The sequence below is a fragment of the Phyllobates terribilis genome, unplaced genomic scaffold (genome assembly GCF_046119375.1).
Source record: "Phyllobates terribilis strain yellow unplaced genomic scaffold, ASM4611937v1 Scaffold_3__8_contigs__length_932513732, whole genome shotgun sequence".
NCBI lineage: Eukaryota > Metazoa > Chordata > Amphibia > Anura > Dendrobatidae > Phyllobates > Phyllobates terribilis.
The window spans coordinates 395,394,083-395,417,348 of NW_027362763.1; the positions used below are offsets into that span (position 1 = coordinate 395,394,083).

General features: G+C 41.2%; 1 protein-coding gene across 3 annotated transcripts in view; it reads left to right on the forward strand.

The window, feature by feature from the left end:
• The window catches only part of FAM135A (family with sequence similarity 135 member A), a 104,418-nt gene that overhangs the window by 23,349 nt on the left and 57,803 nt on the right, over window positions 1-23,266 (forward strand). For all 3 annotated transcript variants that reach the window (XM_073675506.1, XM_073675508.1, XM_073675507.1), the window contains exons 3-4: window positions 5,743-5,848; window positions 15,019-15,098. In XM_073675506.1, coding sequence (XP_073531607.1) covers window positions 5,743-5,848; window positions 15,019-15,098 — 186 coding nt within the window. The remainder of the gene's footprint in view (window positions 1-5,742; window positions 5,849-15,018; window positions 15,099-23,266) is intronic.

Below are 23,266 nucleotides of genomic sequence, written 5' to 3' on the forward strand. Positions count from 1 at the left end.
ATATTTTAGGCTATTGATATTGCCTTCCACCTTGCAAATGTTTCGCACACCCCCATAGTGAATGTAACCCCAGACCATGATCTTTCCACCACCAAATGTAACTGTTTTCTGGGTGTATTTTGGATCCATTCGGGCTCCAGTAGGTCTCCTGCAGTATTTGCGGCGGCTGTGGTGTGATTCTACTGAAGATTCATCAGAGAAATCCACCTTCTGCCACTTTTCCAGCGGCCATCTGTTTAGCAGGCTGTGGGACTTTGCAAATGCCACACTTTTTTTATTTGCCTTTTGTTTAGTGCTCACTTCTGGGCACTGATTCGACCATGGAGGCCATTTCAAGACAGAATCCTACAAACTGTTCTAGTTGACACAGGGACTTGAGGTGACCAGGCCTGTTGGGGCTCTTCTGCAGTGGAAGAGGGGCTTGCTTTGGATTTTCTAACAAACAAACGTTCCTCCTGAGCAGTTGTCTTGGGGGTCTGCCGGACCTGGGCTTGTCAAACATCTCCAGTGTCTTCAAATCTTTTTTTAATTCTTTGTACTTGACGCTGAGACACATTAAAGGTGCCAGCCACCTCTGCAGTGGATCTGGTCTTCAGCCTCTTGGTAATCAAGGCTTTGGTCGCAGGGTGGATTTTTGGCATGTTGTCAGAGCTCAAGTTGCAGTTCAAGTGAAGGTCTGGGGTGCTGGGTTTCTTTTTATACACACCCACTAATTAACCGATCATTTACTGAGCACTGGTGAGGATGTAAACTAGGATTGGGTGCATTATATGACCAGGCGACAAAACTTTCGTCTTGCCAAAATCTGACCATTCTGTGTTCATTAAATGATCAATATTTCAGCATTGATGCCAATTTATTTTCTTAACCTAAACCAAATTTGGGAGGGTTTCAGCTTTCAAAAGAGTAATTTATAAAACCAATGGATGAATTTAACGTCAGGTTATAAGCTTTCATTTACATAACATGGATAAGCGACATAACTTCTGTCAGGGAGTGTAAGACTAGTGCTCAGAGATAAAAATGATAATTAACTATATTATCTTTTTTCTTTTTTACTATATATTTTTTTACAAAGTCAGCTCTTTACCCTGAGATAGTATAAGAAGCCCAATTTGCAAATCACATTGCAAAACTTGAGCAAGGCTATATATAAATATAAATAAATATAAGTATATCTATCTTAGTAATTTTATAAAAATGTATCTCAGACTATATTATGAAAAGAGTATATCCTATATGTTTTAATACATTTATATGTTTTGTTCTTGTTTTCTTCATTGAAATAAACAGCAGTTTTACAAGGATTTCTTCTGAGAATTAAATGCAGTCCTACAAATCCTTTAGGGTAGACTATTAGTAAAAATTGACCATTGGTATATCCGCAGAATTACAAAGACGCAGCAGTTTTTCCTTACATCTGGCTGTGCCTGGTTCTGTAACTCAGCCCAATTTACCTGCTGATAAGCGATCATAAAGTATGTCTGTTAGTTTATACAATGAATTGCCACCTTTTTATGCTTTATGAAGGCCTGAAGCAACACAATAGAGCTATCAATTATCAAGTTTCCATCCTTCTGATGAAAAAGAAATTACTCTGCCACCTACACCAGTCTATACAGCAAGGCTAAAAAGTGAGCTACAGGAAATGTAAGCTTATTGTGTATGCTCCAGTAGTGAGTGTGATAATATATTGAAAATAAAATCAGGAGTTACATAGTTAATAACTTTTTTTCATAACTCATCAGTACAAATGAAGATAAGAAATTGTGTAATATATCTTTGTGGAGAAATATCCTTTTTTCGCCACTTATCAGTCACTTTTTTCCTTCCCTGCACTGATCATTCTCACTCAAAAACTGCACAAATCTGTCAACGGATCTGTCTTCAGTGAGGGATCAAATTACACCCGCTGTCTAAAGTCTATGGAGAGGAATCAAGCTGAAGTTTGAAACAGGTGACGCGCCCCCTGGGCCAGTGTTGTTTGGGGGATACCCGGAGCCGGATCAGATGGGGGTTGTAGTCTCCGAGTGGCGGTGACCCGGTCCGTGCCCAGGGTGTCAAGCTCAGTGTGTGGCAGTCCTACAGATGTTACTGGATGTTCTTTAGTGTCGACTACGCCACCCGTTGATTTGCGGTCACTACGGCCGCCGCTGCAGCAGGGTCCGCTGAGGCTGGTGGTGTGTGTGCAGCTCAGGTAGTATAACCCCCAACGGGAGGGGTATAGCCTCAGGGGGTCAGTTGCAGAGGATGGTGGTTGTGGAGGTGCAGTGAGGATGGTAATGAAACTCAGAGTCGGGCTGTGCAGTTCAGGGTTTTTACTTACTGCTTTTGTGTTGGTCACTCCGGCCTTGAGTGACCACCCGAGCCGTGTTGCGTCCACCAGGTCCTGGACTCGGCCAACCCCCAGGTGATTCTGGAGCGTGTTCCTGAGCTCCCTTTCTGACTTGTCCTTCTCTCTGGCCTTCCCCACCAGGGATCCACCTAAGTCCGGCTCCCTCGGGCCTCTTGTTGGTAAAACCCTTGTCTCTGGGTTCCCTGACCCTATTCTTGGTTTGCCTTCCGGGTGGATTTAGTGGGTGGTCGTGGCAGATCCTGCCCACGACCTCCGGTCTCTGGCTAAGGATTAGTGCCCTCCACCAGCTTGGGATCCGGTACCCTTGTGCCAACTCTTCACCCTCTGGTCTAATTTTGGGTTCTTGGAGTTCCCTCTTCTCCCCCTCTGGGTCCTTCTTTTCTCCTCTCTCTCACTCTCTTGGCCTTGGAGCTGGCTGAGCTGCTCTGCTTGTCTGACCAAACCTCTACAAAAGACCCTGTTCTAAGATGGTTCCCACCTTATATACTCCCTCTATGTGTGAGCTCAGGTGACCAGCACCCAATGAGCTCCTAGCATTACCCAGACTGCTCCCCCTATCTGCCCCTACACTACTGGGATGTTCCACCCCCCTCCCACTCCAGCCAGGGACAGACGCTGTCGTACCTGCACATTTCTCTAGTGGGAGTACCATTGGTCTGTCCCCCGGAAATAGGATGTATGTAGTGCATGCAGCCTACTGAGCTCAGGTCCACACTCCATCCTTACCCGGGAGTGGAATACCACACCTCTGGCTTGAGGTGTAATACCCCTGTAGCAGCCGAATCCTCAGGGTGCTACACAGGCAAAGACCCAAAGAGAAACCGCTGAGGCTTCTAGTGCCCAGAGGCTGCAGGCACAGAGTGAAGAACTGCTAAAAAATGTAGATATCGTATAATGACTAGAAACAGTGTAATTCTTCATGTGCACACCCTAAGGCCATGTTCACATGTTCAGTATTTGGTCAGTATTTTACATCGGTATTTGTAAGCCAAAATCAGGAGTGGAACAATCAGAGGAAAAGTATAATAGAAACACGTCACCACTTCTGTATTTATCACCCACTCCTGGTTTTGGTTTACAAATACTGATGTAAAATACTGACAAAATACTGAACGTGTGAACGTGATCTTATACTGAAAAGTTACTTGAAATGGCAATTATACATTAAGTAATGTATTGTTTTTGGGGGCACATAACTAGTGATGAGCACAAGTGCTCGTTACTTGAGTTTGCTTGCCTAGGGTGCTCGGGTATACACCGGGTATCGCGGGTGCTCGAGTGACACGCTCAAATCCCCGCGGCCACATGTTTCAAATAGCGAGCAAGCGCTCATCACTACACACTACCATTAAACTAAAATAAGTGTTTTAGAATTGTTTTTGTGAGTTTTTCAAAATTTCAAATAATTAGTACAACTTTTATACTCATTCATGAAGAAAAAAAATACATTTAGACTATACTGACATGAGAGGGGGGTGATATAAAAGCCCCTTTCCTTCCTGGCATATTCATCACTACATGAAGGAAAGCTGGTCCATGCAGGCGGCTGCCAGCTGGTGAGTGATCCTTCAGGTTCCATAATGGAGAGCAGAGTGTTTAGCTTCTGCTTGTACACTTATGTGTTAGACTTGTGTTTGTTAACCAGAAGGGTGCAAATTAGCTTCTTTGATCCTGGGGAGGATTCCAGATACATATTTTAATTGCTGTGGTTTATTAAAGTCGACAGTAATGGTAATCTACATGCATGGTTTGTTTCTGCGTGTGGTTGGAGCATAATTAGGATTTTATTCTTTTAGTTTCTTTGGCACAAAATATGGTTAAAAGCCACATTGCTTCAGGTTAAGTACAAATGTGCACTGAGGAATTTGGATGAAGTCACATGTGGTGGATTTTCGCAGGTAAAATCCACAGCTAACATACAGTACAGGCAAATGAATGAAATCGTATAAATGTCATTCACAAGTTGTGAACTTTTTCCAAGTGAGCAAAATAGCACATTTGGGATCTTTAAATCCTTTTCATGCTCAGTCTGTTGCAGAAATGCTTTGGAGTTCAGTTTAGCAAAATCTGTATTTAAGCCATTTCAGGATTTAACTTCCATTCTGCTTTGGATGCCACAATCAAAACAACAAAAATGGGCATGGGAATCCATCAGAGAATCCAACTATCTGACAGATGCCTGATCAGACAAGGCTTGGTGTGCAAGTTCAGGTAGAGCAGTGCTGTAGGTAGTTGTCTTACTGCCAGAGGCCGGTGTGATCTAAGGTTTGTCAGTGGGAGATCATCCCTTACTGTGCATAGAATAATTATGTATTTATTTTTACAGTTTTGATTGATAAGGGAGGAGAATTCAGTTCTGTATATTTTTCACATATCCAACCTCTTAAATTTGATGGGTGTGACTTTAGGAACCTTGGTGTGTTAAAAAACTGTGATGCCTGTTGAGCTCTGCAGCCTCTTCAATGTGTTCTTTAGGTGCAGGCTGGTTTGTACTCGCATGCGCCATCCAGTTCTAGTGTTGGGGCATGGAACTGCATCATTGGTATAGTGCTGCACTACCTAGCACTACCACTGGAAGTATCAGACTACAACCCGACCTGAACCATAAAGGGGCCACAACGCTTGCACAAGCGCCTTTCTAAAATGGTTGGAGATTTTATGATTGATGCGAATACTATAGTGCTTTATTATTGATAAAGGGCTATTATGAAGATAAGGCACATTGCTAGGACATGGCATCTCATGCTGATGTGTGGGCCAAAAGAACAAAGTTGTGTCCCTCTTGCACTTTGCACAGTGATGTTCTGGACCAGGCAATGTGCAGGGAACTAGTAGAGCCAACATCAGGTACGTAGTGCTGAGCAGGGACGAAGTCTGAGTAGGCGCTTTATTCTAATGCTTGGTGGAGGTCACAGCGGTTGGGCCCATATCGTTGATGAATGTCATAGCATTTCCTAATGGTATGCAATATCTACAGATAGTCTGAATAAGGCAGGGTCCACATCACTATTTTGATCTCCACTTATTGTGAATGATGGTAAAAGCTTGTAAACTTACCCATAGGCCTTAGTCAGCCTGAAGAAGGTTATTTTGGTCTCCATCTGGCCAATATAAGTTGATATAATGCATATATAAAAAGGTATGTAGACTTCTGTAGTTCTTATAAAGGTACCCAGTAAAGAAAACTTTGTCCACTTTGTATATTTTTTAAATGAGACCCTATAGGTGGCGGATGACACAGTATATGGGCGTCTAAGTATACACCAGGAAGCTTTTGCAGCATAAATGTCACATAGAGGCCATAAATGTCACGTGCACATAGGCTTAGATTTTCATGGTATTCTAGTCTTATTCATTTCTATTTTCTCGCTTTCCTTCCTGTTTAGTAAATAGTGAATCTTCATCTGGAATCAAAATGAGTGATGTTCAGGCAACTGTGGAATTTTCAGTGGAGCTCCAGAAGTTTTACAATGTGGACCTCTTCCAGCGAGGGTGAGTGTCACATTCTGCCGTGTGCTATTTCCTTCCAGTGATTCTTTGTGTTGCTTTAGTTGTCCTGTTGACCTAGCGGTAGACAGCGGCCTTCCTCCAGAGTGTCATGGTGCTTCTAATAATATTGTGTAAGGTTAAGTTCCCACAATGAATTTCTGGTGAGTTTTTGACGCTGCTGAGCCAAAAAAAAACCTGCTGCATCTTAAGCTATGTTCACACATCATGTTTTTTTCAGCTTTTTTTGCTGCAGATTTTTATACAAATTTTCTGCTGCCTTTTGCAGTACCAGCAAAGTCTATGAGAAATCAGAATTCTCTGTTCACACATCAACACACAAAAATTTGCATCAGTGTTCTTGATGGCAAAATAGAATGGGGATCTTTTTTTTCCACAAAACTTTTATGTACATGCATAAATAGAGACAAAAGGACAGTGGAAAAAACGCACCAAAATTGCACGAAAAATACTGAAAAAAATGCCCCTGAAGATAAAGTTTTGCTGCAGATTTGTGACGCAAAAAAAACCATGTGACGATAATGTATGTAAAGCGCTGCGGAATATGTTAGCGCTATATAAAAATAAAGATGATTATTATTATTATGTGTGAACATAGCCTTACAGTTCTGACATTGTGCTTTTTTTTTTACACTTAATGAACTGACCCGCGGTGCGTTTTTAAATCCACAACATCCAAATAACAAGAAGTATCAAAAACAAAGTAGCTTTATTTAAAACGTGACATGCCGAAAAGAGGTATGAAAACACAACGAACATGCATGTAAAAAATTGCAATGAGAAACAAGTAACCTAATTTAGCCCTTGGGTGCAGAAATGCTGCATAAAATCTGTGACCTCAAATAGTCATTGTGGTAACACAGCCTACAACTGAACTGTGTGTGCTACCAGCGGGGGGAGATTGTGGCCCCTCACATATGTACTGATGGAAGGCATGGTGCCACTAGTACAACTTGGGACTGTTGCTGCCACTGATCGGTTTCAGTAGCCATCTGGTCCCCGCTGAAGTGCCCGTGCTCGACCACCGGGGAATAAAATGAATGAGTAGGTCTTCTTCTGTTTTATAACATCTACTGCTTTAGAAAAATACTGTCAAGGATGTAAAACCCCTTTATTTGGCTAGAGAGAAATGATTGCCCATACTAGCATCATACCGTCATACTGTGATATTTATAGCAAATGCTGTACTCCATGTCTGTCATAATATGTATATACTCTGTCGGATTATCACTATAGTACATTTATCACCCTATCAGAACTATATAGGCACAAATATGGCTTTATTTATTGGACTGTCCTTTAGTGACTTGATTGTGCTCAATGCCAACAGCATCATTAGTATGATTATATTGTGGTATTCATAGTGATATTACCTGATCTTTAAAAGGGTATTCCCATCTCCAAGATCCTATCCCAATATGTAGTAGGTGTAATAATAATAATATTAGCAAATACCTCCAATTAGAAATGTAGTATAGGTTTTCTGATTCGCTATGTCTCTTTCCTCATGTGCAGGCATTGCAGGACCTTAAGTATCCATGGTAACGACCACTAGCAACTAACTGTCACTATATCAGTGGTCATAACCATGGATACCTATGGGGCTGCAGTGCCTGCACATAAGGAAAGAGACATAGTGAATCAGACAAACTATACTACATTTCTAATTGGAGATATTTGCTAATATTATTATTATTACACCTACTACATATTGGGGGATAGGATCTTGGAGATGGGAATACCCCTTTAATGCTAGATTTAGATTTCAGTGTGTATATGTTATTATGTGGGTTTGTAAGCATTGATTTATACTTTTGTGTAGGAATTAAAATTATCTTAAAGGGGTTTTCCCACAAACAAAGTACATTTGAATCAATAGATCTTGGAATAAAAATAATTTCCACAAGTGAATGTGTTAAAAAAAATATGCTCCTGTGCTGAGATAATCTTATACATGTGCCCCTGCTGTGTACTGTGTAATGACTGTGTCTCACCATGCAGGAACATGGTCTGATCATACCACATCTCCTGGCAGGGGAGGATGCAAAAGAGTATACAGACAGGACAGCAGGGAATCACAACTGCTGGTTTCTGCAAGAAAAAACACTTCCTCCCTATTTAAGAACTTGTTTTGCCTCACAAAAAGAATCAGCTGTGATCCCGTGCTGTAATATCTGTATAGTCTTTAGCTTCCTCCCTGCCCAGGAGATGTGGTATGATCAGACCATGTTCCTGTATGGTCAGACACAGCCATTACACAGGGGAACATTTATAAGATTCTCGGGACAGGAACATTTTTTTAACACCTGGAACTTATTATATCAAGATCTATTAATTAAAATGAACTTTGTTCCTGGGACACCCCCCTTTAAGGCATTTCCTGGGATTTTCTTAAATATGGCATAGAGTAGGGCATGTTCTAAATGATAAAACTAGCTATTACTTACCAATTTAATCTCCTGATTATGATTAAGATCCTGATTACTGGGCTGCTTGGTGCAGTTTTTATATAATCTCTATTTTCTCTGCTATAATTGTAACAGTGGTCACATTGCTAAACTGTGTATAACCCCACCCACACCCCTGATTGGCAGCTTCCTGTGTACACTGTATATTGTCATCAAGCTGCTAATCAGTGATGGGGGCGGGGTTACAGAGATTAACCTGACTGGCCCACATGTGAGGCCTAGTCCTGTAATGATAATCTCCTGCTGATTAAACACTGATTGTATTGATGCTACAATACACAACTTAATAAGTGACACATCCCTAGAGTCATGGTCTCTGCCCCCACCTCATTCTGCTCTCAGATTAAATAGCAAAAACCTGCAGCCAGATTCCCTTTAAGTGACCGATATGACTTATCTCTGACCCTTACGGTGACGTTTGTCTGCACAACATAGACTGCTGCAGCCAGTGATTGGCTGCAGTGGTCTTCTGAATGATACATCATGGCTCTCTTGGACCACTGGGAGGTGGTACTGGAGCACAAGCGAATTCAATAGGTAAGTAATGTTTTTTCTTAACTTAATCACATTCTCTACTCTAGGAGACTGCTTAAAATCTTAAGTGTTCATAAAAAATAGAAACCCCAAATGGACCGGATGTGCCTTGTTCCTTTATTTCCAAATCAGTACAAGTTCCTCATACAAGTGAAAATGAAATCTGCAGTTTGTTAACTTGACTTCTGGGGAGAAAATCTTTGTTACAGCAGAAGGACAAATGCAGTTTCCCATTGCGTTTTAATCCTTTCCCGGACTTGTCCCGCAGACAGCCATGTATACATTTGTTTAATTCTTCCTTTGTAAGATATTGACTTTATTTAGTAACTGGAAAATATAATGAGCCATATATAGTACAGTCTAAATGGGGAAAACCTCCCGCAGCTCACCGCACCGCTGTGCTTGTTTCTCGGCTTCCCTTTTTTCTTTTCTACTTTTTGTATATACACATTTTATATAATTCCATAAAACATCCTGGATATTACCAATTACTAATGGTAACAATACTCCAGATAATTGTCTCGGAATACACTGTAGGATTGCAGAAGATAATTATTGTAATATTCTTTGAATACTTTTTCCTAATAATAAGTTTTTCCCTTGCAGTAATAGAATGAAGTGAGCAGCGTTAGGTCGGGTCCACACAGTGGCAATTTGTCTAAAAGTATACTCTTCCTTACCATTTTCCTGACATTTTCCAGCTACTATGTCTCACTACGGATTTTCCCTGAGCAAATTGGCACAGAAAAGCAGCAGCGTTTCCGTCCTGTGTGAACCTACCCTTAGGCCATGTTCCCACGTGCAAAAAAAACATTTCATACATTGCACTTTTCTGCAGATCTTTGCAGCAAACGGTGCAATAGAACTCTGCCCTGAGTACTCAGTTTTTCTGATACAATTTTCCTTTTTTTTATGCTTTGATTGTGCAGATGTCACACAGCTGGGTTTTTTGGGGGGGTTTTTTAACGCAAAAATAATGGGATTCTACAATTAAAAACGCACTTGTATTCTTTTACATGCATTTTTCCAGGCTCATTATTGGAAAGAAATGCACTAAAAACCACGTAGTTCTTTAAAAACACACAATAGACATTATTTTTCAGAAATCCCATCCACTTTGTTTGAACTATTAAAGGCAGCAGATTTCTGCAAAAAAATGCAGGGTTTACATGATCGGATGGATCTACAGCTATCCTCCATGCTAGAACAGTGTATGTAGTGGATCAGGTTACATTTTAGACAAGGTGTGAAGAAGGTGAGATACATGGTGTCCTTAGTGACTTTCCATGAATGTGCCCAACATAGATGGAGTAAGCTGCCGCTGTGTAGCTGGCAGAAGTCAGGGAGGTTGGTTACTATGCCTGAGCTCTCATGGCTTCCTGCAATCTGTTCTTTTATTCTTCCATTTAATAGGACAAGCGGTTTTAGTTCAGTTCTGCTAATTCAGAAGGTTTATTTTACTAAGTAAATACCAATGTGTGATCACAAGCAAACCATCTGCATCCTCTAGCAAACAGTGTGCTAGAAAGTGTCTGAGAGCCGTCCGGAATGCACAAAACTTTTATTTTTCAGCAGTATTCCATCCCCCCATCCTCAAAGTTTGATAGTAACTGAGCCATGTAAAAGTATTGCAATACCTTTACGTGGCCAGTCCGATCCCCATTTACTGAGAGGTCAGTGTTTGAATTGAAATGCAAATGAGGCTGAAGAGCTATGGTAGATCTGAAGGCTCGGTCACTCCAGCTCTATTCCCTGCCCAGAAACGCTTTCTCTTGCTTGACTGACAGCTTGTTTGCCTGAAGTCACACAACATAGGTGTTGTCACTCAAGCAGGAGGAAGCGGTGCTGGGTGTTAAGTAGACCTGGAGTGACAGAGGCTTCAGATCTACCATAGCTTTTCAGCCACACGTTTTATCCACATGTTCAAAAATTTGCTTGGAATCTGTGCATAAATTCACTTGTGGTGCACATTTTTGACACTGATTTCACCTTTTGCCATTCGCAAAAAGAAATATTTTTATCTTAAGGCTAAGTGCCCACGATGCAGAAATGCTGCAGATTTTTTCCTCTTCTCCCTGGCAGGAAAAACGCATGCTTATTTTACTTGCGTTTTTCCTGCCAGGTAGAAGCGTTTGTCAAGCGTTTTTGCATGCATTTCTGCATGCGGGTTATGAAGCGCTTTTAGCATCACTTGGAAAAGTGCTTGACCACTTGGTCACACTATATAAATCCATGCAACCGGCATGGATTTATATAGTGTGACCAAGTTAATAGTTAAAAAAAGAATAAAAATGGTAAAAAACAAACAAACAACCATTATACTCACCTTCCAATGGCCTTTTCTCCGGTGCGTCCGGTCTCTTGTATGGCTCGCGGTGGTGTAAAAGGACATTTCATGACTTCATTTAGTCATGTGACAGGTCACGCGACCGCCGACGTCAGCAGTCGCGTGACCTGTCACATGACTAAATGACGTCATGGAAGGTCCTTTTATACCATTGTGAGCCACCGGGGAGCCAGGACACATCATACAGGAGACCGGGGGACATCAAAAGGTAAGTATAATGTTTATTTTTTATTTTAAATTCTCTTTTTTTCAGGTACTATTGTACCCGGGTATGGATGAGAGTCTCCTCTTCTCCAGACCCGGGTACCATCCGCACATAGAATCGCTTAATATCCGGATGTGCACATGTAGTCATGCGGATATTAAGCGATTCAATGCAAGTCAATGGCGGCGATTACGCTGCGTGTCCGCAAAATTAATGGACATGCTGCGGATTTTTCTGCAGTGATAATCCGCTGCGGAAATTTCCGCAGCATGTGCATAGCACACGCGGATTATCATTGGGGACCATGGGGCACGTATTACCAAGCGTTTTTTTTAAGCGTTTTCGCTGCTGAAATTCCACGTTAAAGACGCTTGAAAAATGCATAGTGGGCACGCAGACTAAGTCATATTGCAAGGCTCGTTAAAGGGTTGATATAGACTTTTAGGATTGCTCCTTCCAGTAGGTGGCGCTAGAGTTCTAGTCCTCTTCCAATTTGCATACTATGTATTCACAAGATGAAGATCTGCAGTTTTTTTTTACAGATAATATAAGTCATGGACTGTACCTAACTAGAACAGTAGTAATTGGTATCCAAACCCTCAATATGTCACCTGAAAAAAATGAAAATGAAGTAGATAGCTCATACAGATAAAGTAGTACTTTCATATAACGCTTGGATATGTATGCTGTGCGCTGTAAATGACTTTTTACGGAGAGGAGCTTCTGACCTCCAGTTTTAAAGCCCCAGGTGACCCCCTGTAAATCTGACCGAGCCCAAACAGTTGTCCGTGAAGTCATTTTCAGCAGATTGTTTCCGGCTGTTACTTCAGCTACTAATTGTAAATGATGAAACAACTGTTAAATGTCAGGAGAGGTGTAATGTTACAGAGCAGCTTCATTCTACATATCATGTGGGAGCTGGAAAGACTCTTGGCAATGATCGCTATTTGTCTTCTTGTCGTATCCGCTTTCATCTTAACAGGCTGCACGCTATGTTGTGCCGTTTTATTTGGTCTGGAAGGAAAAGATAGAATTACAGATAAAATTTATAATTCAGTCGTTCAACATTTGTCGTGGACGTAAATGAAAAATCATCTGATAGAAATCCTGCAGCTTAATATTTTGCGTACAGACAAATATGGTCGACAAATATCTAATTCTTCACTTTGTAAACTGAGTATAATCATGGTAAGAAAGCCTTCACTACGCCCCTCTTCCCTTGTGAGAAGGAATACCTAATAATTAAAGGGGTTATCCAAGATTTCATTATTTTTCTATGGAGCTAAGCACTTAGCGGCCGGCAGTTGCTTACTTTCTGCCTTTTCTGCCGTGCGACGATCTCTCCTGTCTCAGAGCGGTCACGGACCCCTCTTGGCGGGGATTCCCCTGTTTCCTGTGACGACATCATGTCGACAAAGCAGTTCCTTCTTTTCCTGTTCTGCTCAGTCAACGGGCGTCACTGCCGACATCAGGTTGATTGACAGCCGGCTCCCCGCTGTGTTAGGCTGAGCCAGCTGTCAATCAACATGACATCGGCAGTGACATCAGGAAAAATGACATTTTTAAATTGAGAACATTTAAAAAAAATAAGAAAAACCTGCTCCTGTTATGTTGCTTGCCCCCTGATTCCCCCTGAAACGTTCAGCTAATGTGTCCAGTGACAGTGGTAACCAGCTGGTACACAGGTGCCATACTGATAGTGGTATTCCCACAATTTCCCTGCGCTGAATGGTATGCTAATTTCCACCATTTTTCTGTGTCTCTTATTCCTTAGGCAATCCATATATCTATTGACTGACTGAGGTGCCAAGAGCCCACCAGTAACCAACTCCAGGGCCACACTTTCCAGCTAAATGCAAATGTGATCCTCAATCACAGATTTATATAACAATAAACTGGGTAGATTGTTAGATGAATAAGATGCTGCCTCTGTCTGTACATAGTGATTCAAGTATATTGTGCCAAGTACTGCTCATATAAGAGGGTGTTTTTTTTCTGCAGCCAAAACCTGCTCACTCAGCATTCAAAACACCCGTTTTTGTAGCATTTTTTTGCAGCGGTTTTTTGGTTGCGGATTACATGTGCTTTGTCATACATGTTTTAATAAGGTTAGCTTTACTCACCAAAAATGCTACAAGAACGCAGCAAAAACATTTGCTGTTTTTTTTTTTCCAATGTTTTTTCAGTTTATCATAGTTTTCTATGTGTTAACAAATGCTGCGAAAATGCTGAAAGAATTGACATGCCGCAGTTTTCAAATTTGGGTACATGAAATTTCTGTAATCTCATAGGTTTTGCTGGTACTGTATAAAGCAATTTTTAAATTTCATAAAAACACTGTGCAAAAAATGCATTGTATGAACACAGCCTTACAGTATACTCTGGTTGTAATATTTCTCTCTCGATTAGTTTTGCTAATAAAACAGTGCATAATAGATAAATGCTGTCTACTGTACTGGTTCCTGCTTTCTGGTGTGTATCATCCCGGTCCCATATATTGGCGGTGCATGGGAATAGTCGCCTCCCTGCATCCGCACGTTCCCTGCCTGTGGCCTCTTGTGCCGAAACTCTTCACTTAGCAAAAATCTGTCTAGTGAATGTTGTATACTGTTTTTTTTCTAGTTTATTTTCTAGTAACTTGATATATTAAAATATGATTAGTGTGGAGGCAGTAAAGATGTCATTTATTGGACCCACTGATCTCTTCAATAACCAACGTATTTTTCTAAGCTTACATTACTGCTATAAGCAGCTAATATGTGCTACGTGACGGTGCCATTATCACCATAGGTGCCTACTGCTATGGGCATGACGTGCATCAGTAACATTAGTTGTCACATGTATATTAGAGAATCTGCCTCCAGTTCTATGGTAAATGTATAAGTACGCAGGCTAGTTTGTGAATGCAGCCATGGTGCACATGTTGTCTCATTCACTTCTATGAGACTGACGGCAGGCTACTCTCTGCTGAGTGTGCATGGGTTCTTAAAGGTAGAGACCTCATTCAGACATGCATTTTTCACATACATGTTCTATCTCTGTTTTTCACAGATAGAACATATACCTTATGTGTTTAGGGCTGTTCCCATGTCTGTGAGCTTTTTATTTTGTGTACAGTATGTCCACCAAAAAATCACAAAGACATCCATTTTGATCCAAGGATCCGTGAAAATCACAGGAATCACACGGATGCCATCCTTGTGCCGTCCGTTTTTAACATTGTAATTTAAATATTCCTTTTTTTTTTGGCATGCTGGAAAATCACTGATGGTAAAAACGGACTCACTGGACAAACAGTGATGAAATCGGCTCCAGTACACTGATGAAAATGGTTCCGTCTTTTTCACAGAAGTGGAAATGGATGACTGAATGAGTCATCAGGAGTTCAGGTGGTTCTGTGGGGCGGTCTGTCGCTGGGCTTAGTGATTGGCTGCAGCAGTCACAGCTCTGTAGTCACGATGTCACTCTTGCAGCCTGTCAACACAAAGGCTTTGCTGCAGAGGGCAAGTGACTCTGATTTGATTATTTGTCTCTAGCTCAAGTTAACAAGCATAAAAAATGTAAACTCTTGACCCCTTTTAACCTTTTTGTCTTCTTATAGATTCTACCAGCTCCGAGCATCTATGAAAATTCCACCACGAATTCCACACAAAATCGAAGCAAGTCTTCTGCGTGTCACAGGTTCGGACATGTTACGCTATGTACTAATTCTTCAGCATTTCTGCTATTTACCTGTGTTAATGTCAAACATAATAAGTGCTTATAGCATTCCTGATGATCAGAGTCGAGCCTGTTATCTACGTTACTGCTGTAAAGGTGAAGATCTGAGCTTGTGGGTTGTAATAGTCACCCAGGCAGGTTAACTATGCAACAATATTTTATTCCTTACATCAAGGTTTTACAACAACTCCAGGTAAAATGGCCAAAATACAATGCTCTCAGTCCACAAGTTCCCCAACCTGAGATCGGTAGTTCCACTGCCCCTGTACCAGGCGATACTCACTGGCTTCCAACTTTTGATTTGCCCACAGATTTCATATCTCCCGCCAGTGTAGTCTGTAGCCAAAGTCCACGCTCCTCCAGACGACAGATAACACGACTGAAGCTCATGTATCCTGCAGCAATAGTCCTTAAGAAAGTTCATCAAATCCAGACAATAGATCCCACAATTGTAGCACGTGTGTCCAGCCCAGTCAGCAACCGATTTCCAAATTCCATAGGCCATCCAACCATGGCTCCGGGACCTCAGCCTAGATCCTCTCCCTTCAACTTCACTCTCCCAAATCCTTGACTAAAATATTTGGCTTCTTCCTCCCTCCCTTGGATCAGCTCCCTGAATGGGCAGAAGTGTTCACACCCTCCCCCTCAACCAATTGCTTTTAGCTCAAAGAATGAAGAATATTCCAGAAGCCCATCACCTGGGATTGCATGTGAGACCCCGTGTGGTGATGGCTCCCCTGGGTCTACTATCCCCATACACACAATGAGCCTAGTGGCTTGGAGAACAATGGCTTGTGGCCCCTGAGATATTGATGAGATTAAATGGCATGATTTCTTTACTTACATTTAGCAATCTCCTGTCTGGCCTTATGTATACATAAGATCCAGCCTGCACATCTTCCTCTGCTTACTGTCACTGAATGGAAACATTGATTCCTGAGGCTGAACTGACCAGAAAGCGAATGTCTAATAAAGCACAGCAATCAGATTGACGTAAGCGGTGCTCCATGCTGGAAAAAGTCTGCATCCTTTAGAGCCGCGGATTTCGCTCTACGTTCATTTGTCCAATCTTTAGAACAAGGCCATCTCCTCATATATATGCTAACATGAGTTAGCGTAGATAGCACTGAGCTTTTTTAAAGACTAAGGACACATTTACACATCCAGTTTCTATCTAGTCAGAACAATATCTATTTAAATTGATGTGGAAACAGCTACTTGGTCTGATTGAAATTTGTCTCATCTGCCAAAAAAACGATCTGATGTGCTTTAGGGTATGGCCAAAAGGTGCGGCGGTAAGGCAGCTGATAACCTGATGAGTTTGTGCACATGGCCGGTTGCACCGTCTGGCTGTACCCTTAAAGTGCTGTACCCTTAAAGTCGGTCTAACAATTACGACTATTGCAGTGTGTAAACTGCATCTGAGAAAAGTCCTCTTCATTATGAGGAACAGGTCAATTCAGTGTTAGGTCTTGGGGTCCATGCACATGTTGCAGTTTTGTTGTGCTTTTTTTTTTTTCGCACATATTTGTCAATAACCCTGAAGGATTTCCTAGTGCCACTACAGTGAATGAGAATCATGAAGCCTAATGCACACATTGCTTATTTGCGACCTGCAGATTTGGTGCGGATTTAAATCTGCACCATGTCAATCCTTTCAGCGTTTTTGCTGCAGAAAAATATTCAAAAAAAACGTGACAAAGACGTGCCTATTTTACAGTGTTTTTTCTGCAAGAAATGCAGAAATGATGTAGAAATTTCTGCTGCGAATATTTAACTTGTGCACATACCCTTACATCATGACAAACTCCCTGTAATGAGCGACAATCAGCGCTCATTTAATTCACTTTTAATATAACATTGATGGTGAGAAGATTCATACAAACGATCGTTACTCCCCATCACTTCCATTATGGACTTAGTGTGAATGCTGCAGCCTATTTGCGGCCACCGATTGGCTGCAGCGTTCACGTGACACTTCCGCCAGATGTTGATTCCAGGAAACCTGTGGAGAAGACAACGCTAAATATTTTTTTTCACCTTCCAGGGCCCAATAAAAAGTTGGTTGGACCAGCCCTTTAAGAACAGAATTAAATCTATGTTAACAACATATCTGTCGCTGGAAATGAATTAACTCCAATTTCCCCTTAACTTATCTACAGTTTACTCCTGTATTTCTGCATGATCTGTCACAGGAGGTACAGATAAGCTTCATAAAGTACAATTGTTGAGTTCAATTCTAAATTGATGTAAAAACATAGGCAGCTTTGTCCCAGATTAAGGAGTAACTAAATGGAGTTGTTTGCTCACAAAGGATCTTTATACAATACGAGAGGTGTTTTTTTGGCAGTGGGTACATGTAATGGCACAGTTTGTATGCGGCATACAATCACCTTACATTTAGCTAGTCTATTATGAAACCCATTTTTTCTGTAAAATTGGATAACAGCTATTTGTTCTATTTGTCTCTTGCTGCTTAGAATCGGTTTATAATATCTTTATACAGTTCCCCGACCTAGTAAAAGATTACATATACAATGCCGCAGGGCTGCAGGATTGTTAGTCACTCCAAGCATTAACCAACTTTATCTCCCAGTAACCGTGGAGCTTTTTGCTTGCCATTGTGAGTGCAAAGATTGTTTTTCCATAGCTGATTTATTTTTTTAAATGAAAGTGTCCCATGTCATTTTGGCTATATACAAATACAGTACCCATCTGTTTACTGTAAGGTATATAGCAGAAAATATTGTATCTCTTATTATCCCCGTGTACCTAAAGGGAACAGAAATCTCTACTCCAACAAATATATTGATATGTATACAATATATGTTGTTTAGTAAGTTGCTGTTTTACCGCATATGAATATCGCTGGTCCCCATGGCACACACTAAAGATTCTGCCGACATAACACCTTTCTGAATGAGTTAATGTTACACTGTTGTATAAAATAAGATGCATTCACATTTTTAGGTTAGAAAAGGCTAACAAAACAATTTTAATAATCTCTGGATATATCTATTGTTTAATGAGTTCAGGACCAGGCTATTTACCCCTTTTCTTGACCTGGCACATCATTTTGTGGTTTCACCGTACATGCGCTTTTAATGGAATTAAATAATTTAGTGTCCTTTTTTTCGCGATACTTGGGGTTTCATTTTTGTGTCAATTCTCGATTACTTTTTTTTTAAATAAACTTTTACAGACATTGGTGGAAAATGTAGACAAAGATCAAATGTGTGTTCTTGTCACATATAATATATAACATATGTGACAAACACATATATATAACACACATGTACGTGTACGGTGGTGGTGGTGTCTTAAATTTGTATGTGTGTGTGTATGGCAGTGTCTCATTGATTTATTTTGTTTAATTTTCATTTGATTTTCGCTTTTACGGTGTTTTTTCTTGCTCTCTTTATTTATTCATTTATATCACACATTGTGCCCCACCAGGTCTTTTTTTACATATTAATACATTCTTTTTATTACTGATGTCTCCTGTAACTGGGTTTGGTATATTGGCCCCAGTTACAGGGGAAATTAAGGCACTTGGCTGCATAGCAGAGCTGACTGTGTCTCCCTCTCTACACCCAGCAATCACTTGACCGTTGGATCTGGAAGAGGAAGCTCAATCAGTGCCTCCTTGTCTATATATACAGTACAGACCAAAAGTTTGGACACACCTTCTCATTTAAAGATTTTTCTGTATTTTCATGACTATGAAAATTGTACATTCACACTGAAGGCATCAAAACTATGAATTAACATATGTGGAATTATATACTTAACAAAAAAGTGTGAAACAACTGAAAATATGTCTTATATTCTAGGTTCTTCAAAGTAGCCACCTTTTGCTTTGATGACTGCTTTGCACACTCTTGGCATTCTCTTGATGAGCTTCAAGAGGTAGTCACCGGAAATGGTCTTCCAACAATCCTGAAGGAGTTACCAGAGATGCTTAACACTTGTTGGCCCTTTTGCCTTCACTCTGCGGTCCAGCTCACCCCAAACCATCTCGATTGGGTTCTGGTCTGGTGACTGTGGAGGACAGGTCATCTGGCGTAGCACCCCATCACTCTTCTTCTTGGTCAAATATCCCTTACACAGCCTGGAGGTGTGTTTTGGGTCATTGTCCTGTTGAAAAATAAATGATGGTCCAACTAAACGCAAAGCGGATGGAATAGCATGTCGCTGCAAGATGCTGTGGTAGCCATGCTGGTTCAGTATGCCTTCAATTTTGAATAAATCCCCAACAGTGTCACCAGCAAAGCACCCCCACACCATCACCCCTCCTCCTCCATGCTTCACGGTGGGAACCAGGCATGTAGAGTCCATCCGTTCACCTTTTCTGCGTCGCACAAAGACACGGTGGTTGGAACCAAAGATCTCAAATTTGGACTCATCAGACCAAAGCACAGATTTCCACTGATCTAATGTTCATTCCTTGTGTTCTTTAGCCCAAACAAGTCTCTTCTGCTTGTTGCCTGTCCTTAGCAGTGGTTTCCTAGCAGCTATTTTACCATGAAGGCCTGCTGCACAAAGTCTCCTCTTAACAGTTGTTGTAGAGATGTGTCTCCTGCTAGAACTCTGTGTGGCATTGACCTGGTCTCTAATCTGAGCTGCTGTTAACCTGCGATTTCTGAGGCTGGTGACTTGGATAAACTTATCCTCAGAAGCAGAGGTGACTCTTGGTCTTCCTTTCCTGGGGCGATCCTCATGTGAGCCAGTTTCTTTGTAGCGCTTGATGGTTTTTCCAACTGCACTTGGGGACACTTTAAAAGTTTTCCCAATTTTTTGCACTGACTGACCTTCATTTCATAAGGTAATGATGGCCACTTGTTTTTCTTTACTTAGCTGCTTTTTTCTTGCCATAATACAAATTATAACAGTCTATTCAGTAGGACTATCAGCTGTGTATCCACCTGACTAATGCACAACACAACTGATGGTCCCAACCCCATTTATAAGGCAAGAAATCCCACTTATTAAACCTGACAGGGCACACCTGTGAAGTGAAAACCATTTCCGGTGACTACCACTTGAAGCTCATCAAGAGAATGCCAAGAGTGTGCAAAGCAGTCATCAAAGCAAAAGGTGGCTACTTTGAAGAACCTAGAATATAAGACAAATTTTCAGTTGTTTCACACTTTTTTGTTAAGTATATAATTCCACAGGTGTTAATTCATAGTTTTGATGCCTTCAGTGTGAATGTACAATTTTCAAAGTCATGAAAATACAGAAAAATCTTTAAATGAGAAGGTGTGTCCAAACTTTTGGTCTGTACTGTATACAGTGCTGGGTATACAGCAATCCAGAAGGTAGAGATGGCTGTGTCTGTGTCGATGTGCCGTGTAGAACACTAGTGCAGACCGATATTACATATAAAGTCTATGAGCGGTGCAGACCTAGTTTTCTGCTCTGGGAGAAACCAACCTTTAGAACTGCACACTCACATTTCCCCCACTTAGTTGTATCTTCCAGCTTCTATGTGTCTTATTTAAGCTGATGGTGTATTTTAGTGAGTCCATATTAGGCCCCAAAATCCCAAAAATCATTGTAGCTAAGCTATAGGGACGAAATAATAATTGTGTTCTAGAAAAATCTAGAACTACTATATAACCACAGTGCTATTGGACCTAACATGTTTTTTATGCATGATCTTTAAAAGTCTTTCTGACAGGGGTCGGCCGCATTTGGCTATTATGTTGGGTTTTACGTGCATCCTCTCTTCCTTGACAAGGCTATGCTAATATTGTGCTAGATTGGCGCCAAGCAAATGTGGTACCAATATTCAAAAAGGGGTCTAAAAGTGACCCTGGGAACTATAGACCAGTCAGCTTAACGTCTGTTGTGGGTAAATTGTTTGAAGGATTTCTTAGAGATGCTATTGTACAATATCTTAATGATAATAACTATCTAACTCCATATCAACATGGATTCATGAGGGATCGCTCCTGCCAAACAAACCTGATCGCCTTCTACGAGGAGGTGAGCTCACAGCTGGACCGGGGAGAGTCAGTGGATGTTGTATACCTTGACTTCTCCAAAGCGTTTGATACCGTGCCACACAAAAGGTTGGTATATAAAATGAGAATGCTTGGTCTGGGGGATAATGTGTGCAAGTGGGTAAATAGCTGGCTGAGTGATAGAAAGCAGAGGGTGGTTATCAATGGAGTAAGCTCAGGGTGTGTCAGGGTTACTAGCGGGGTGCTTCAAGGGTCTGTCTTGGGCCCTATATTATTTAATATATTTATTAATGATCTAGTGGAAGGGTTGCATAGTAAAATAGCAATATTTGCAGATGATACTAAACTTTGTAAAGTAGTTAATACAGATGAGGATATGGCACAGCTATAGGAGGATTTAGATAAATTGGGGAGTTGGGCCAAAAAATGGCAAATAGGGTTCAATGTCGATAAATGTAAGGTCATGCACATGGGAAAGAAAAACAGCAGTCACCCATACATATTAAATGGGAAACCGTTGGGGAAATCTGACATGGAGAAGGACCTGGGCGTCTTGGTTAACAGCAAATTAAATTGGAGTGCCCAGTGTCAGGCAGCTGCTGCGAAGGCAAATAGAGTCATGGCATGCATCAGAAGAGGAATAGGGGCATATGATGAGAACATTGTTCTTCCTCTGTATAAAGCGCTGGTAAGGCTGCACTTAGAATATTGTGCACAGTTCTGGGCTCCGGGGCTTAGGAAAGACATATTGGAGCTAGAGAGGGTACAAAGGAGGGCGACTAAGGTAATAAAGGGAATGGAGGGACTAGAATATCCAGAGAGGTTGTCAAAATTAGGCCTATTTACGTTGGAAAAGAGAAGGCTTAGGGGAGACCTCATAAACATGTATAAATACATCAGGGGGCAGTACAGAGATCTCTCCCATGACCTGTTTATACCAAGGATGGTGACAAAGACGAGGGGGCACACTATGCGTCTGGAGGAAAGGAGGTTCCTGCACCAGCATAGAAGGGGATTCTTTACGGTCAGAGCCGTGAGACTCTGGAACTCTCTGGGAGAGGAAGTGGTGATGTCCAGCTCACTTAATGAGTTCAAGAGAGGCCTGGACGCCTTTCTTGACAACAATAAAATTACATTTTAAGCCTAGTGATAGTTAGTTAATCCAGGGATTTAATCTGACTGCCAGATTGGAGTCGGGAAGTGAATTTTTTCCTCAATGATGTAAATTGGCCTTTACCGCATGGTTTTTTTTTGCCTTCCCCTGGATCAACGCTGCGGAATAGCTGCAGTGCACAAGAAATAGGCTGAACTGGATGGATTCTTGTCTTTTTTCGGCCTTATAAACTATGTAACTATGTAAATTGGGGATCTGTTACAGGTTTGGCATGGAAGTAAGATTGTGTTTCCTAAAACTAGTCCATGCTTTTATTTCGAATATGTATGAGCGTTAATGTGCAGCTTGGGATCACCCAGGAGCACTAAGCATGTACACGTCAAATATAAGCGGGTTTGCCTAGATTTGATTATTATTGATGCTGAATGATTCTGGCCTGGTTCATTGCTTTGTCAGAACCCAAGGCTTTTCTATTATAAATACTAATAATAATCACATGAGGGAATTACGGGAATATAGACAGCACATGCCTTGCAGCTGCAGTAGCTCTACTCTTTGAAATGCGGCCTCCCAGCCAACCAAGCATAAAAAATATATATTCAGGATGCCTGCGCGCTGCTCTGTGCAAGCAATACGTTCTTATGTTCTGCATCTTGGCATCAAATATGCAGTGTTATGCGTTCAGCTTAGGAGACAACTAAAACTTGCTTAGTACAGGGTATTGCATCTTGCTATAAAAAATATAGCGTAATGGGACAATATTTTATTGTCAATTTATTTATTTTTGCTGTTTGCTACATGTATACATGAAATAATGAGGACAAGTGCAGATTGTGTGCAGATTGTGTGCAGATTGTGTGCAGATTGTTAGCGGACTGTTAGCGGACTGTTAGCGGACTGTTAGCGGACTGTTAGCGGACTGTTGGCTAGCAGACTGTTAACAAATGTTTAATGGCTTTGTGTGAATAGCCGTCCTAGCATTTGCTGAGTGTATATAAAGTACAGGCAAAGAGATTTTTTGTATTAGATTGGAATATATCTTGCTG